This window comes from Vulpes vulpes, chromosome 13 (assembly GCF_048418805.1).
Source record: "Vulpes vulpes isolate BD-2025 chromosome 13, VulVul3, whole genome shotgun sequence".
In the NCBI taxonomy this organism is placed as follows: domain Eukaryota; kingdom Metazoa; phylum Chordata; class Mammalia; order Carnivora; family Canidae; genus Vulpes; species Vulpes vulpes.
The window spans coordinates 14,557,083-14,574,615 of record NC_132792.1 but is presented as its reverse complement, the minus strand read 5'-3'; the positions used below and the strand labels follow the sequence as shown (position 1 = coordinate 14,574,615).

At 42.2% G+C, this 17,533-nt stretch overlaps 1 protein-coding gene across 5 annotated transcripts in view; it reads left to right on the top strand.

The window, feature by feature from the left end:
• The first annotated feature begins 3,483 nt into the window (after positions 1-3,483).
• The window catches only part of TRMT12 (tRNA methyltransferase 12 homolog), a 28,978-nt gene continuing 14,928 nt past the window's right edge, over positions 3,484-17,533 (top strand). The window contains exons 1-4 of one of the 5 annotated variants that reach the window (XR_003234219.2): positions 3,485-5,045; positions 7,014-7,098; positions 8,090-8,233; positions 14,331-15,303. Coding sequence is in view for 2 of the 5 variants with exons in the window: in XM_072733951.1 (XP_072590052.1) it covers positions 3,693-5,012 (1,320 nt within the window). In the remaining 3 variants the exon portion in view is untranslated. Of the gene's footprint in view, positions 5,046-7,013; positions 7,099-8,089; positions 8,387-14,330; positions 15,304-17,533 lie in introns of those variants that run through there. The other 4 variants (XR_011996514.1, XR_003234218.2, XM_025993422.2 and 1 more) reach the window with 4 other exon arrangements.

Genomic DNA, 17,533 nt, shown 5'->3' with positions numbered 1-17,533 from the left:
ATGGGTTGTCTACAAGCTTCTTTATTATTGTCATTGCTGATTGCTTTTGCTTTGCTGTCATTTCAATGAGTTCACATGATGGAAATGGTGGGGAAAATGAAGTCAGGTGCTTGAGGGATGGTGGATCAAATGGCCATTACAAGTGGGGATCATTTGTAATCTGCAACTTTTAAAGGATCATTTCTAACTCTCAAATATTAAGTTACATTTCAATTCATGTCCCCCAACATTTTGTTTACCTCAGATTAAAAGCAGGGTTTGTTTGGGTCAAAGTCTGTACTACGTTATTTTAATTACTGTTGTAAAGTGTCAGACTGACTTTGGAACAGAAGGAAACCTAGAGATAAAACACTTTGTAAGACATGATTTTTATTACCTGCCGCTACAAGTAAAATGAAAGGGAGTTTCCATTTATATGAGACCCAGAAAACAACATTTTTACTGCCTCATGGATTTTCTAAAGATTTTTCTAAGATATAAAGATAACATTTGTTCATCACATATAACTAGTAACTGGAGAAAAATGTACAAAAGAAAATGGAATCACTTATAATTGCATCATATCGGGAATCAGTGTGAATGACTATTCACATTTTTAGAACTTGCCCCAATAAACTTTTTAAAATAAATAATATCATTTAAGGCATAATTGTATATATTTTGCAATTTAACACTTTATAAGGAGTAACTTCCTGTGTCATTAAATTTCTTATAATCATAACAACTGTTTAATATTTCCATCTAAGGGATGTACCATAATTCATTTAACCTTTCAACTGTAGGTTTAAGAAAAACAGTAAGGAGTATTTTAGTTTATCGATCTTTGTGTGAATTTCTGATCATTCTACATTCATGGAATGGATTTACTGCTCAAATGAGTATAAACATGTTCAAGTCTCTTGGTGGTCAAGCATTCTCTTAATTATTATGGTATTTGCCAAGCAATGACTTGTGACCAAGAACTATATAGAAGATGCTGGGGATATAGCAGTAGACAGAAAAAGAACATTCCTTTTCTATGAGAAAATTATTTGCTATAAGGGGAAATTGACATTTAAAAGTAAATAAATAAATAGCAATCTAGTATTAAAGGAGGAATTAACAGTATTTTTGAAAATATTTACTTATTTAGGTGGGGAGCATGAGCCGGGTAAGGGGCAGAGGGATAGGGACAGGGAGATAAAGAGAATCTCCAGCAGACTCCCTGCTTAGTGGGGAGTACAAGGTGGGGCTTGATCCCATGTCCCTGAGATCATGACCCCAGCCCAAGTCAGACACTTAATGGATTAAGCCATACAGGCACCCCAAATTTAACAGTATTAAGTAGACCTAACAGTGGAGGGAAAAGAGAGTGTTGAATGAAAGCTCCACCAGAAGATGACTTTCAGACAAATCCTCAGCCATTCCATCATCTGAGGGAAGGGCATTTCAGACAAAGGGAATAACGAGTCCAAAGATAAAAGCATGAGAAAAGACTTGTCCTATTTTAGGAAGTGAAAGGAGACTGGAGTCCCTGTTGTGTGTTTAGCTTGGGGAATAGTTCCATCTCAGGCTGATACTTAGAAACCAGATCATGCATAGTCTGGTGGGCCAGGGCAAGAAGCTTACTCTTTGAACAATGGGTAGGCAGGAACTGTTTTTCAGTAGGGAAAGCTAGGATCATAATGTTTGGAGAATTCTCATCCTGATTGGCAGTTGGAGAATAAAAAAGAAGGTAAGAGCCCTAAAGGAGAAACCAGTGAGAAGGACACTGCAGTAACCTATGTCCCAGAAGGTGGCTAGGGAAATCAAAAGAGGTAGGCTAATTTGGCATATATTTCGGAGTATCAAGGTATATGGAATATATGGAGTATATAGAGTATATAGCACCTGGCAGTTAATTATCAAATAGCAATAGGAAGTTGAGGAAAAGGTGGGAGTGGGGAGGTGATAGGAGATGGTTCTAAACTATCATCTAGTGCTTGAGTAAACGAGTGGATGCTGGATAACATGGTACTATTATATACATGGGAGCAGTTGCAGAAAAAATCTATTTTACACATATTAAATACGAGATGCCTATTAGACACCAAGTTGAGATAATAAAGACAAATGTTATTGGAGTTGGGAGTAGAAAATATGGAATAGTGAGAAATACGAACTTGAAAATATCAGTAAAAGTGAAGAATCAAGAGAGGTTATTAAAGATGGCAAGTGGCAGTGTGCTTATATACTGATGGGAATAATCCAGGAGAAAAAGAAAAAGAGAAATTGAAAATGCACAGCATACAGAGGATTATGGAAAAACTGAAGTCCTAAGAGAACCCTGGGAGACAGCATGGAACATCCAAGGTATACCAACTAAGGTACATGGAACTGGGAAACTTATTCGCCAACTTCCATCAGTCACTGGTTGAGATTGCCACCCAAGAGGTGGCAGTGGACAGTTATTCCCCAGCATTTCTGGCCTTCCCTGGACATATGCTGAGCCAATTCTGGTGAGCAGAGAAAGCCATCAGGCCCACTACTAAGTGCTTTTGTTAGAAGCTTTGGGTTGGCATATACAGGAATGGTGAGTGCCAAGGGTAAATGGGGCACCAAAAGGATCTTCTACTCTCCCACGTGGTATTTTCTTCATGGAATCTGAATTTTAAACATAGAGACAAAACTGACGACAACAACAACAACTTTGGGTGATACTGAATAGGTGTCAAGAAATAAAAAAATTGTTTTACCCATAGCCTTGTGCCTCTCATACAGAGAGACCTGAATTGGGGAATTTAATGAATGTTAACTCTCTGGGTCTCAATATCCTAATGCGTAGAACGATGGGAAAAGTAAGTAAGTAAAAAGAATAGGGCTTCTTTACAACTCTAATTTTCCACTATTTGAGTTTAGGTGTAAGGGAACTCTTCTTTGTTCTCATTAGCTGTATCAAAGCATTTCAACAGGTATTTAGTATCTACCGTCTAACCACTTCAACTTATATCTCTTTTGAGTATCTACTCTTCGCTAGTCACTGTTCAAAGTGCTTTATATATAATATCTTTAATCATGGCAGGCATCTGAGAAAGGTAACGTAAGTCTCATTTTGTATATGAGGATTCTGATTCTGAGAGGTGCTATGATTTACTCAGATCCTTCTAACTTGCAAATACTTGCTTTGTTTTTTTAATACTGCATGACAGTGAGACGGTGATGACTATGTGCACAAGGAAAGGAAATGAGGAAGCTGTAGTTGGCTCTTCACTCTCAGCAAATGCTGCGGCCGCTGACAATGACCCGAGAGCAGCATGAGAACATGGGAAGACTTTCTCCAAATTCAGCCCATCATTCCAAGTGCACTTCTTTCTTTGGATGCATGAGCGGAACTGAAGAGAGTGCACGAGGGTTCTGGAGTTTACCGACTAATTAGACGTTTTTAAGCCCACAGAATTCCTTGTTATTGTTAATCTCCCCTTAGGCTGCAGCCAGTGGACGGTTGACCACAACAAAGATGGCGGCAGCGGCCTCACCACGGTAACGGCGACGCTATTTGCCAACGAGCGCGTCAATGTTTACTTCCGGCCTGCCTGTTTAACGTCACTTCCGACCCCGGCTCCGCGGCGTGTGCGCCGTTCTTCCCGCTGCCGCGGTGCCCACGCCGAGCCCCGGGGCTGTGGGATCTGAGTGAGTCTCGCGGAGGGAATCCGAGGGAATGTGGGGCCGGCAACATGGAAGGGGAAGGTGGGAAGCCCGCGGCTGTGGTCGCGGTTGTGACTGAGCCTCGGTTTACCCAGCGATACAGAGAGTATCTCGAGAAGCAGCAGCTCCTAGATAGACAGCACCGTCTGGAAAAGATGCCGGATGGCACGGTGGCGCTGCCGGTGCTGGGCGAGGCTGTCCCTGAGCGGCACCTGCGGGAGCTGCGGGACCGTGTGGCTCCAGGCAGCACCTGTAGGGTAACGCAGCTCCTGGATCCCGTTCCCTCAAAGAAGGCCCAGGGTGGTTCGCCCGCCCAGAGGCTGCGTCTTGAAGTGAGTCGCTGGGTAGAGGGCCGGGGAGTGACGTGGTCCGCTGACTTGGAGGCCGATTTGCCCCGATCTTGGCAACGACACGGTAACCTCTTGTTGCTGAGCGAGGACTGTTTCCAAGCCAAGCAGTGGGAAAGTCTGGAACCTGAACTCTGGAAGACTGTTGCGTCGGCGCTTGGCGTCCGTCGTGTGGCCAAACGAGGGCGGGTGTCACCCGATGGCACTCGAACACCAGCAGTGACTCTGCTGCTGGGCGACGATGGCTGGGTAGAGCATGTGGATAATGGGATCCGATATAAGTTTGACGTGACCCGGTGCATGTTCTCCTTCGGAAACATCACGGAGAAGCTTCGAGTGGCATCGCTGCCCTGTGCTGGAGAAGTGCTGGTGGATCTGTATGCGGGGATTGGTTATTTTACATTGCCCTTCCTAGTCCATGCTGGGGCTGCCTTCGTCCATGCCTGTGAGTGGAGTCCCCATGCTGTAGTTGCTCTGAGAAAGAACCTTGATATCAATGGAGTAGCACATCGGTGCCAGATACACTTTGGGGATAACAGAAAACTGAAGCTCTCAAACATTGCAGACAGGGTGAACCTGGGGCTGATTCCCAGCTCGGAAGAAGGCTGGCCCATTGCCTGCCAACTGCTAAGACGGGATGCGGGGGGCATTTTGCATATCCACCAAAATGTGGAATCTTACCCAGGGAAGATTCTCCAGCCTCCTGGAAGCAGTGAAATGGAAAAGGAGCATTCTTCTTATCCTCAGCAAATTATCACCAACCAATGGACAAATGGCGCTACCAGGGATTCTAGGAGAAAAATGCCATCAGCAGCCACCAAACCAGAGTGGCAGAGGTGGGCAGAGTCTGCAGAAACTCGTATTGCCACCCTTCTTCAGCAGGTGCACGGGAAACCATGGAAGACCCAAATCCTGCACATCCAACCGGTGAAATCCTATGCTCCCCACGTGGATCACATCGTGTTGGATTTGGAATGCCGCCCCTGTGCTCTACTTGGCTAAAGAAGGTGGATCCTGAGACACAAGGATCTGCATGTGAGTGACCCTTAATACGCAAGTTTAGGCAGGGCTCTCCCCTCTCTTTTCTCCTGGCAACATATTTTAATATCTCGTGGCTCTGAAAGCAGGCTCTAGACCAATCCACGTCCTCTCATTTGTCTTCCATTAACACATTGAGAATGAACTCTCTCTGGGAGAAACCGTATGGCTGACTCATTGAAGTGAAGCCTGTGCGGTGAATTCTGACCTCGGTCCTTCCTGTCTTACCTTGGGAACATCCTTACTTGCAAAATGAGGGTTTCTTTGAATGGTCTCACGTGGCTGTTTAATAAGCAGTTGTACACAGGCTTTGATTAATTTAGAGTGAAAGACACAGTGTTGTTTCCAAAATAACTCTAGCTACAATATGGGAAACCGGCCGGAGAAGGGCCAGGATGGAAGCAGGGAGACCTGAGAGGAGGCTTCTGTGGTTGTCCAGGGAGGAGATGGTGGCGGCTTGTATTAGGGTGGTGGGCGTGGGAGGCAGGGAAGGGGGCAAGGGGGAGTGAATGGAGTTGAGATGCGAAATTGATGGGACTAAGCAACAGAGTCTAAATCAAAGCATTCAAAGGGTGCTTTGTTATTAAGACTGACTAAACTAGGAAGGAAGTGGTTAAGAATTACTCTATTAACTTCATGCCCTTTATCATTCCTAAATGAGTGTTGGGGAAGATGTCTTATATATTAGGTTTGTTGTAAAAAAGAGATTAAGAAGGACTGTTTCAAATTATGGGGAAACTACATTTCCGGCCTTAAGTTTGTGCAATATGCTACCTATTCTATTTTTATTTTTTAAGATATTTTATTTGAGAGAGAGCAAGAGTGCATGAGCATGATTGAGGGTGGGAGGAAGGCAGAGGGAGAGAGAGAAGCGGACTCCCCGCTGAGCACGGAGCCCAATGGGAGGCTCCCTCCCAGGACCCTGAGATCATGACTGAGACGCTTAATTGAGCCATCTACGTGCCCCTAAACTAGCTATTTTTAAAGTTCAAATCTTAGATTTTAACAGGCCTCAGATTCCCTTTTCCTATTTCTTTTCTGGTGGACATCAGGGCCAAAATAAGATTCTCTAGGGAATGTGCGCCAATCTGCAGAGTTTCTCAAGCCTCACCTTATGTTATGGCTGTCTGCCAGCCCCATTGTTTACCACTGGAATGACTAATTGCAGAGAATCACTGTTTACCTTTGGGATGACTAATTTTGCGAATCACTTCAGAGCTTTGTTTTGGTGCCCTTTGAAACCATCTGGGTTTGTTTGCCTGAAGAAGGAAACATGAAAAGTGTGGCTTTATCAGGATTATGATCGTATCTGGCATTTGGTTGGCTCGGGTTGGGCTGGGGCTGCTTGTCCTTTTCTTGTAATAGTGTCAGTAAGGACAGGATAGGTTCTGTTTCTTATTCGATGCATATTAAGAGCCTTCTATGTATATGAGCTGCAGGTGCATTACATAGATATAGCCTCAGTTTCTGACTCACAACCTAGCAGCAGAAATAACACAAAAGCAGAAAGAATTGGAATACAGTAAGGACCATATGAGTGAAAGCGTGATATAGAGGTGCAAAGGTGGAGAAGAGAAGTGCTGAGAAGGGGGAGGTCTTCAGAGGTAGTATTTGAACTGGCTCTTAAAAACTGGGTAAGATTTTGGTAAGTAGAGTCAGGGTGGAAACATGTTAGTGGGAGAAAAAAACAAGTGCGGAAAATTTGCTTAAAGTGTTTGGAGCATCGTCAGTAGATCAAAAGAAGTAGTGAGAGATGTGTTGAAGATGGAGGTTGTTGAAGGATTAAAAAGAATAGTGTCTAGTACTCAGTAAAGCCTCCAGGAAATGTTAGCTCTCGTTGATCCCACCACAGAAGGGGGCCTGATTGTTGATTGTTCTTTACCCATCCCACAGATTAACCTGTCTTTTTGGCTTAATCATCTCCTTTTTTACATATTGGGTTTCTTCTCACATGTATTCCTGCAGCTTTCAAGCCTCAACCCAAAAAATGCCATGCTGGAGCTTGAGCCAATAAGAGGAGAAGGAAGGCAGGGAGGAAACAATGGGGAAGGTGAGTCAGGAAGCCACCTGCCCAGGGGCTGAGGAATTACCTTTCATCCATAAGCTATGGTAAGGCAGCTGAAGTCAGATTCACCTGAATGAATCAGTTCACTCTGCTATATATCCACATATAGCAGGGTGGATGAGGGTTGAGGGTTCAGGGGTGCAAGAAGATTGACATGAATTCTATCTTCATGAATTGAGGTTCCACTCATACACCTCCCGGCTTCTCCTTTGTCTGTGACCTGAGGCAGTCTCTCAAGATTCAGTTTCCTCAGGCCATACATACGGGTTAACAATCCATATGTATCCTGAAGGATACTTGTTAGGTTTAAATGAGTTGATGTACTTGAACTATCATCACAATGCTTGGCACATAGTGGATACTTCATTCAGTAGTCCTTGCAGAAGGTGAACTACCACTTCCTAGTTGGGGTGTAAGGAACTGCTGTACATTTGCTTTAGTTAAAGTAGAATGTCCTGATTTTGAAAAGCCACTCATTGATTAGTTGGGATGTACTGTGTCCTCTTTCCGTTAAGCACTGTGATGAGGGCCAGAGACACAGAGGTGAGTAAAGCCCAGTCCTGAGGGGCACCTGGCTGGCTCAGTAGGTAGGGCACACAATTCTTGATCTCAGGGTTCTAAGTTTGAGTCCCATGTTGGGTGTGGAGATGACTTTTAAAAATAAAATCTTAAAAACTAAAAACAAGCTGAGTCTTGTCCACAGTGGGGTCATTCCTGGTGACATGGACACAGAGTAAACAATGTTAATACAGTGCACTAAATGCGGAGACAAAAGGGTTTTTACAGGCACAGGGGAGGCAGCCATCCAGGTTTGGAGATGGGGGTTGGGAGAAGTGGAGAGTGTGCCTAGGAAGGCGAGAGCAGGGGATGCTTCAACTGAGAGTTAAAGACTGAGCTGGAGTTATGTGTGAATGGGAAGGAATAAGGGGCCTGTAAGCCTTTTTCTCCACCTTCAGTATGTCCATTTACATTACAGTTTTCTCCGAGCACTTGCTGGATTGGCCTGGTCAGGAAGAGGCATCTAATGGAACCAAGGAAAAAAGACTGAAAGGATCAGGAGGCTCCTGGAGTGTTTGTCACCTCAGCCCAGGAATGTGCACAAGTGCTGAAGGCTTCTTTTGTGAGCATCAGTATTAGTTGCTGGTTAATGCACCCACTTGCTGGAGAGGTTGTGATTAAAAGTCAGTAATGATAATTTTATTAAACTCTCTAAACCGTGAGTTACCTTTTTTCATTAACTTCATAATATGAATAAAATATGTGCATATATTGATACAGGAGTATAGTGTATACATTTTAAACATAAATACATAGAGATTTAAAATGACGAGAAACAAATAGCATTTTTAATTCACTTTCTCCCACCATGGACACACATGTGAGGAGAAACCCAATAGACTATTTCTAACAGCCTCAGCATGCTGCCACTTTACGTTGGGCAAGCCATATCATTTTCTTGGCCTTTGGTAGTTTCCTCTTGTGTATACTGATCATTACTCAGCTGATACTTTGGGGACATGGTTAGCAAGGTGTTTGGGTTCTTTGTAGCTGTCTCTACTCTGGTATTCCACTCTGGACTCATTGCTGGCCTCTACCTGGCTTGCCCCTTCTCAAGCCATAGCCCAGAAACTTTCTCTAGGCAGCAATTCAATGGCTCGCCTTGTTTGTGGCTCCCATGGATCACTGTTTTTCATTGCCTGTGTCGAGTGCCCTGAGGGTGATGGTTCATGTGTTTTGTGTAGCTTTTTTGTTTTTTAAACTATTTAGAAGTTTGTAGTAAGTGTATAAATTTACTAGGTTTCACAATCATTGAAGAAGTTCATTCTAATAATAAATATATACAAGAACTTAACCTGACACAGAATTTCAACACATAAACCACATAAAAATTTCTTACCACTATTGTGCTTAGAATCCCTACCTTTATTATAAACTGAATATAAAAATAATAACAATAAATACATCTTTCTGATTAGCTATGATAATACCTGCAAGGTTACTTGATCAACAACCACACAACTTGAGAGAGGCCAAAAACTGTCAGAATAGCTATTTGTCTCTTTGGCTTTTCATTTTTATTTATTTATTTTTAAAAAATATTTTATTTATTTATTCATGAAAGACCCAGAGAAAGGCAGAGACATAGGCAGACGGAGCAGCAGGCTCCTTATGGTGAACCTGAACTAGCACTGGATCCCAGAACCCTGGGATCATGACCTGAGCCAAAGGCAGATGCTCAACCACTAAGTCACCCAGGTGCCCGCTTTGGCTTTTTAAAGATCAAGGTTGAATCAAAGGCAAATGGAAAATAGTGAATATGAGGTTAAGACTATGTTTTGGTACATACCACATACACCATACCACAGCACATTGCATACACACATACATCATCTTGTCACCTGTATTGAATGGCCCATGCAGTAAAGCTGTAGGTACACTATTAGGTAGATGGATGGCAGATGGATAGACTATCTTAGTTTCTCTATTAGTAACTGAATTTTTTTTTTAAATCAAAACTGTATGCATAGTTTCATAACTCAAGTAAAGGTAACAAAACTATGAATAAAACTGCAGTTCCACAATACCACAGTGAAGTGGCTATATCCCACAGCTCTTTTCCTTATTTTTGTGTTCACTTTAATGATTTCAACTGGGCCCATGTGTCAAAGGAGATGCAGGATCTAACCAACATGTACCAACAGGAGCCATGAGAGAATGGAACTAGGCCCTGAGAGTTCTGGATATGAAATAGTTTGCATTCCTGTAGGACTCCACTCCCATTATAATATGTTCCGAGGACACCTAGACAATCTGAATATCACAAAGAACATCACAATAACCTACTATATTTATAGCATCATTACTAATTAGGTCAGATAAACAATAAGCTAGTGTACTGCCATCCAGAGATGGAAAATAATCACTAATACAATCCAGGAACCTGTTACAGTAGTGACATTTTTAGGACTGCTGGTCTGCCTGAATGCTAAGACATCTCCTTCATAGTAAAGAACAAGTTTTTGCCTCTTACCCACTCATTAGTAGTCTTCTACCAAGGAACACACCAACCTCTGTATGGTTCTCTGGGAATTCAGAATTTAGGAATACTCTGGCTCATGCTGGGTGAAATAGAAGGCTGCCAGTTTTCAGTGAGATCCGTAACACATTAAGGCTCTATAGCAGGTACAGGCTGCAGTGGAATTAGCTTTGTTCCACAGGCCATTGAATCCAGGAGATTCTGTGGTACAATACATGTGAGCCATGGGAGTTTACGGCAAGCTCCAATGGGAAAAAAAATCACAAGGTAGTCATAGGCAGACATCTGTAGCAAGGTCAGGTGATTATGTAGTAAAGAACCATGTATCATCCAGAAATGGTTCTCAAATACAAATGGGCATTGGTAAAATCTGAGTATCTCCTGGGACATCAGGTAACCCTGTAGCCAGTGTTGCCCATCACAAGCTGAGTTTTGTCAGACCCTTCAAGTCAATCCCTCCTTAAGATGGAAGCATCATATCTGGGATGGATGACAAGGCCCGAAGAAAGTAAAAAGTTGCACAGACAGGTGGCCCAGACTCCTATGTCAGATTTATAACTCTTGCATCAGTGCTCTTCCCTCAGGTCACAATTACGGCCACTTGAGAGGCTCTTCTGTCTTGATGAAGGACAAAAATGCACAGCTAAGTTCTTTGATGGGTTGAGAGACTGCTGCTACCCCTACAGCCCTACTCAGAAGTGAGGGGAGTCGTCCCAAAAGGCAGAATTGGGAGTATTCCTGGTCCTCCACTTTGTATGGCAAGAGAAATGGCCCAGGACGCCTGGGTGGCTCAGTGGTTGAGCATCTGCCTTCAGCTCAGGGCATGGTCCTGGAGTCCCGGGATTGAGTCCTGCATCAGGCTCCTTGCATAGAGCCTGCTTCTCCCTCTGTGTCTCTCATGAATAGATAAAATCTTAAAAAAAAAAAAAAAAAAAGTTAAAAATTTAAATGTGTGTATTAGAAAAAGAGCAATTAAAAGAAAAAAAAAAAAAAAAGGAGAAGTGGCCTGAAGTGAGAGTACCTGCATGGCAAGTGGCAAATAGGCTGATGAGCTGATAGGCACCTGGAGTGGGAAAGATTAGATCAGGGACAAGGAAGCCAGGAGAAGAGGCAGTGGAGAAATCTATGGGATTGGATACATGGGTAAAGATCTTTGTAGTGCAGAACAGTGCCTACCAGAGACATGCACCATGGAAGAGGAACTAAACAAGTAAACAAAAAGACTTGGCCAGTTAATTCCAGCAGTTGTAGTCATGAGCTTCCCCAGTAGCGTAATGAGCTCATGAATAAAGTCATATTGAGGGATGCAGGTTAGCAAGATGCCAACAGTAACAGCGTGGCCTCTAGCCCCTAGTCACGAAGGAGCCACTCCCTAGTATTCAGCACTGAGCCCTTGATACGACACTATCCTTCAAGGAAACCAAACAACTAATTGGTAGCAAATGGATTTCACTGGACTTCTGCCATGGAAGGGCAGTGATTCTCCTTGACTAGAATCTTCCCATCTGTATGTATGAGTTTGCCTTTCCTGCCCACGAGATGTTGGCCAGCATTACTACCCAAGGGTTTACAAGCGTTTGATCCGTCAGCATGCAACCCACATAATGTTGCCTCTGACCTAGGGATCCACTTTACAGCAAAAGAGGTGTTTCAGTGGGCACATGACCATGTGATTCACCGATCTTATCACACCCTAGAAAATGCTGGCCTGGTGGAGTGGTGGAAAAACCTTTTGAATCCAAACCAGAGCTTGGAGATAATACCTGGTGAATGAGATGCTATTCACCAGGATGCAGTATACACTGTAAATCAACGTCTAATTACATAGTGCCATATCTCATGTAGATAGAAAATGCACAGCTAGGAATGAAAGGGTAGGAATAGAATTCCTCCTGTGGTGGGCTAAATAATGCCCCCCAAATACGTCGTCCATGTCCTGTTACCCAGAACCTGTACTTACACAGTAAAAAGGACTTTGCAGATATGATTAAGAATCTTAAAATGGAGAGAATATCCTGGATTTTCCAGATTGGCCCAACATAATCTCAGAGGTCCTTATAAGAAGGAGGCAGTACAAGTAGTAGGAGGTGTGATGTGTGTGGCAGGATGGAATAATGTAAGGAAGGGGCCACGAGCCAAGGAATGCAGGCAGCCTCTGTAAACTGGAAGAGGCAGGGAAATGGGTTCCCAGAGGACTTCAGGAGGAACAGAATTGTTGACACTTTCTCGACTTCTGACTTCCATAACTCTGAGAGAAGAAATTCATGTTGTTTTAAGCCACTAAGTTTGCGGTAATTTGTTACAGCAACAGCAGGAAGTTAACATACCCACTTACCGGTTCCCCCTGGCCCTCCCTGGGGAGTTTGTGCCTCCCATCTCCACAACTTTGTGAGACTAGGGGGCTGGTTCATCAGGAGTTACAGTACTAGACCCTTTAAACTTTAACCTACTGAGGTTCCCGTCATGTCAGGCTCCTGCTGCTAAGAGAGCAGCAGGCAAGGAGTAGTCACCATTCTGGCTGGGGACAAGTGAATCTCATCATCAGGAGGAAGTAGGGTTATTGTCACACAGTAAGGACAGGAAGGAGTGTCATTTCACGCTTACTCCACATCCACTAGGACATCTCTTAATACTCCCCTACCCAATATCAAGAGTAAAATGGCGACTTCTAGAATGATAGAATAAGGACCCCTGAAAACTGGCCTCTCCGTGAAGGCAAAGAGAGCACTGGCAAAAATGGTCAAAATCAACCTTTTTTTTTTTTTTTTTTTAAGCACTCTAGAAACTAAAGGCTTGCAAAAATCTGAAAAGCACTTAAGAACTGCTAAATCCTGGGGCACCTGAGTGGCTCAGTGGTTGAGCATCTACCTTTGGCTCACGTGTATCAAGTCCTGCATCAGGCTCCCCATGGAGAGCCTGCTTCTCCCTCTGCCTGTGTCTCTACCTCTCATGAATAAATAAATAAAATCTTAAAAAAAAAAAAAAACCTGCTAAATCTTGATTAAAAAGGGAAGCTTCTGGCATTATGACATGCCCTACTCCTGCCCTCCACTCTAATACAAGTTAAATTGTTCTTAACTATAGGGAGAATGCTTCCAGTGTGATTCACCACTAAATGATGGGCAGCCTTTATTAGACCCATTATATTGCTTCATTTTTATCCTTTTCCACTGCACTGTAGTGTCACTTTTATCATAAATCAGGTGACCATATACGTGGGGCTGTTTCTAGACTTTCTTGTTCCATAGTCAGCTATTCTCTCCAAGCACCAATTATACCGTCTTGTCTAAATTACTATAGCTTTACAACAGGTCTTGATATCTGAGACTGTATGTCCTTCAACTTTGTTCTTTAAGATTACTTTAGTTATTCTTGACCTTTTGCATTTTCTTAGAACTTTTAAAATCAGCTTGTCATTTTTTGGGGGAAAAGAACCTGTTGATATTTTTTACTGGGATTACATTGAATCTATAGGGTAAAATTGAAATCTTTACAATATTGGGTCTTGAAGCTCTTACTCTACTCAGTTGGGAGCAGCTCTGGAATAAGAAGTGATTATTAGAAGCCCAGACTACAGGATTCCATCTAGGGAGAAGGGTCTTATCCATCTTCTTTGGGCTCCCTGCCTCAGCAGATGTTTCTAACTTAGTATTGCTTATACTCTGCCTGTCAGCAGTATCTTGGCCCTCAGATTATACTTGACCATCTCTTTACATGATTAACATATTTGAATCTATCACCTATTTACATTCTAATATAAATTAAGTACTACAAATGTGACTTTCACATAAAACAACCCAAACTAACAAATAATATCTTAACAGTAGTCCTGAGCCATACATGGAACCATTGCAAAGTGTTGTATGTAGTATTGTAAGGGTTCCAGTGAGTATTTCTCCTAAAATTTGTTCACCATACTAATTACTATTACATACCGTATAACATACCGTATATTATACTAAGTACTTAAAATATATTGTTTTAATTTGTGTAACCAACATGAAAAATCACTTGCAGAGGACCAGAGAGGCTCTGGAATCAGAAAAATACCAATTAGTAACTTGGCTCTGCCACTGTTACTGTTACTTTCAACAGGTTTGTTGAGATTAAACTGGATAATGCATGCTATAGATTTCATATCTTATCTGGCAATATTAACCTTTTTTTTTCTTTTTCCCAGGTGAGGATTCTGATGATTAGAGAGTTTAAGTACTCTGTCTAGAGACAGAGAACTAGCAAGAAGCAGAAGTGGGCAAGCATACTGCCAAGCACATAGAAAGTGCTCGGTAAATGTCTGTTACATGAATGAATGAACCAAAGTACTCAGTATATACTTAACATGGATTCCAAATGTCACAGTGTTCTCTGTTGTTTCTTTTGTTAACTGAACAACAGACTCTTCCAATTCATATTGCATTTACAAAACCAGAAAACTCAAGTAGAAGCTGCATTTTGATGGGCATATCTGAAATTTAATGAAGTGAGAAAAACCATCAGGTAATTTCAGGCCAGAAATTATTTTTTTAAGTAATTTCCAAGGTGTGAGAAAAAGTTATGGAACATATTTATTTCTTTTTGGGCTATCAGTTCCAGTCCTTCTTACTAGCATTCTCTTCTTCCATTTGAAGTAAATACATAATTCATTGGTGGGGAAGAGGGTGGGGTGGGTGGTTCTAAGTCCTTGTTTCCTATTGCTTTCTCCCAGTAAGGAAGCTGCCTGCACCTGCCTTCTGGTACAGCTATGGAAGATACATGGTACAATAAGCTTCACCAATTGCATATCACTCTTGAAACTTGAAAAATAATGAAAATAATTCTCTAATACCTTTTTTGCTTAAGATAGCTCAGAATCATTTGCTGCTGTGTGGAACAAAGACTTGGTAAATGCAAAGATCAATAGAAAATTCAGATAAGTTTTCACACATCTTACTTCCAAAGGCTTTTTAGAACTACTAAAAGGGATTCAGCCATTAAAGCCAAATGAACAGATTGTTATTCTTAAACATAGGTAATTTATGTATATAGAGTGTATCTGTATGAATACACACACACCGTTCACACTGCTCTGTATAGATTCAATATGAATATGTACCTGAGTTGTGCCACACTCATCAATGTAGAAGCCAAGCAAAGATTAAATTCAGTGAATTGCAGCTGTTTCTGAAGGCTTATTTAATTTTTTTTTCATTGTGGTGGGTGCTATGGAACGATTATGCTTTTTAGGAATTTAGCTTCTGTTGAGATGACTAACACAGACATTTCCTGATATAAAATTGAGAAAACCTCTTGCAAAGCTAAGCAACCCATAGCTAGTAAGTTCCTTTTGTAAAAAACGATTCCTTTGAGTTTTTCCTCATTGTTTCCCTGTTCCAATCATAGCCATCTATCGAGTGGTATGGTAATCACCAACTTTTTGGTAGTACAGGATTTTTAGTACAGGAAGGGCATCCCTTCATCTTTACTTGCAGGTGATTATTTCTCCTAACTTAACTGGACCCATAAAATATAAGCAGGCAGGGGCGCCTGGGTGGCTCAGTTGGTTACACATCCAACTCTTTGGCTCAGGTCATGATTTCAGGGGCATGGGATCAAGCCCCGTGTTGGGCCTCCTTGCTGGGCATGTAGCCTGCTTAAGATTCTCTGCCTCCGCCCCTCTCTTTTTCTCTCCCTCTCTAAAAAAGAAAACAAAACAGAAACATGGAAGCAGGCAACTGGAGAAACTCAGACATGATGAAACTGAACTTAGAAATATAGGCTTTGAGATGCCAAATGTAAAAGCACCCCTGGAGTAGGTAAAATCTTTTGAAAGCTTATGTTTTATTTTTAACATTCCTAAGCTTTCTAAAATCCATCTCAGTAATATACATTTAGTTTTAAGGTAGTATTTTGAAGTACTTTGCCAGGGTCTTACTTAACCTTCATTTTATAGATGGGGAAAGTCAGCTCTAGAGTGCTTTATCATGTGAGATAAAGATGACTATTACTACCACTCCTGAAAGTTCTTGGCCCAAATGGTATTTAGTTTGAATTACAAATTCTTACACTAAGGGGGCACCTGAGTGGCTCAGTTGGTTTAAGTGTTTGCCTTTGGCTGGGTTCATGGTCCCAGGGGCCTGGGATCGAGCCCCAAGTCAGGCTCCCTGCTCAGCTGGGGAGTCTGCTTCCTCTCTCTCTGTTCCCCTCCACCCCTTGCTTTCTCAAGTAGAGAAAATATTTTTTTTTTAAAATTCTATACTGGGATCCCTGGGTGGCTCAGCGGTTGAGCGTCTGCCTTTAGCTCAGGGCATGATCCCAGAGTCCCAGGATCAAGTCCCACATCCGGCTCCCTGCATGGAGCCTGCTTCTCCCTCTGACTGTATCTCTGCCTCTCTCTCAGTGTCCTTCATGAATAAATAAATAAAATCTTAAAAAAAAATTCTATACTAATAAAATTTGTGCCATTTAAGATAAGAAACCATTAAAACAATAAGGGCTGAAGCATTTTTACAAGATTTTTATTTACTATTTACTACATTTAACTTTTAAAATAAAAATTTGAGGAAAACCCATGAACTATTTTATTCTCCATTTTACATAATCCTAACATAATGGTACTCGCCTAGCCTTCTCTACCACATTCCTGTTTTAGATTAATCCTTGTGGACTCTTCTCTGTAACAGCTTCTTTTTGCTTTAAATTGCCATCAGGGCAGAAAAACAGGTGAGTTGAGAAGCTAATTTACGTCTCTGAGGTTTTCTATATAAACCTTAATAGTCCTCTCATCTTACCAAGTTTGCTCTCTTTGGGAATTTTGTCAGCACCATGAGTTTATTCCCCAGATGTGTAATTTGGGAAAATTAACCTGGCAGAGGTAAACAGACTAAATTAGGAAAAACGGTGATCATAATAAGCACAATGAGGATATTGCAGTTAGTCAGGCAAGCTACAGTAGGATCTTGGGTTGATAGTGGCAGTGACAATAGAAAGCAGACAGCTACAAAAGACTGAGGAAAGAATGGGTGCAATGTGGTAGCAGACTGGCTGTGGGTGAGAAGAGGAAGATGCTTGAAGTTCTAAGCTTCAGATAGCCCTGGGTTCTTTTTTTTTTTAAAGTTTATTCATGAGAGACACACAGAGGCAGAGACACAGGCAGAGGGAGAAGCAGGCTCCATGCAGGGAGCCCGACGTGGGACTCGATCCCGAGACCCCAGGATCACGCCCAGAGCCAAAGGCAGACACTTAACCGCTGAGCCACCCAGGGATCCCAGCCCTGGGTTCTGCTCTTACTAGCTATGGTCACACTAGCTTACTACTTATATATGTACTTTGTAATTTTGATGACCTATGTAAGCCTCAGCTTCCTTCTCTCTGAAACAGATAATACCTACCCTCTCTGATGGCAGA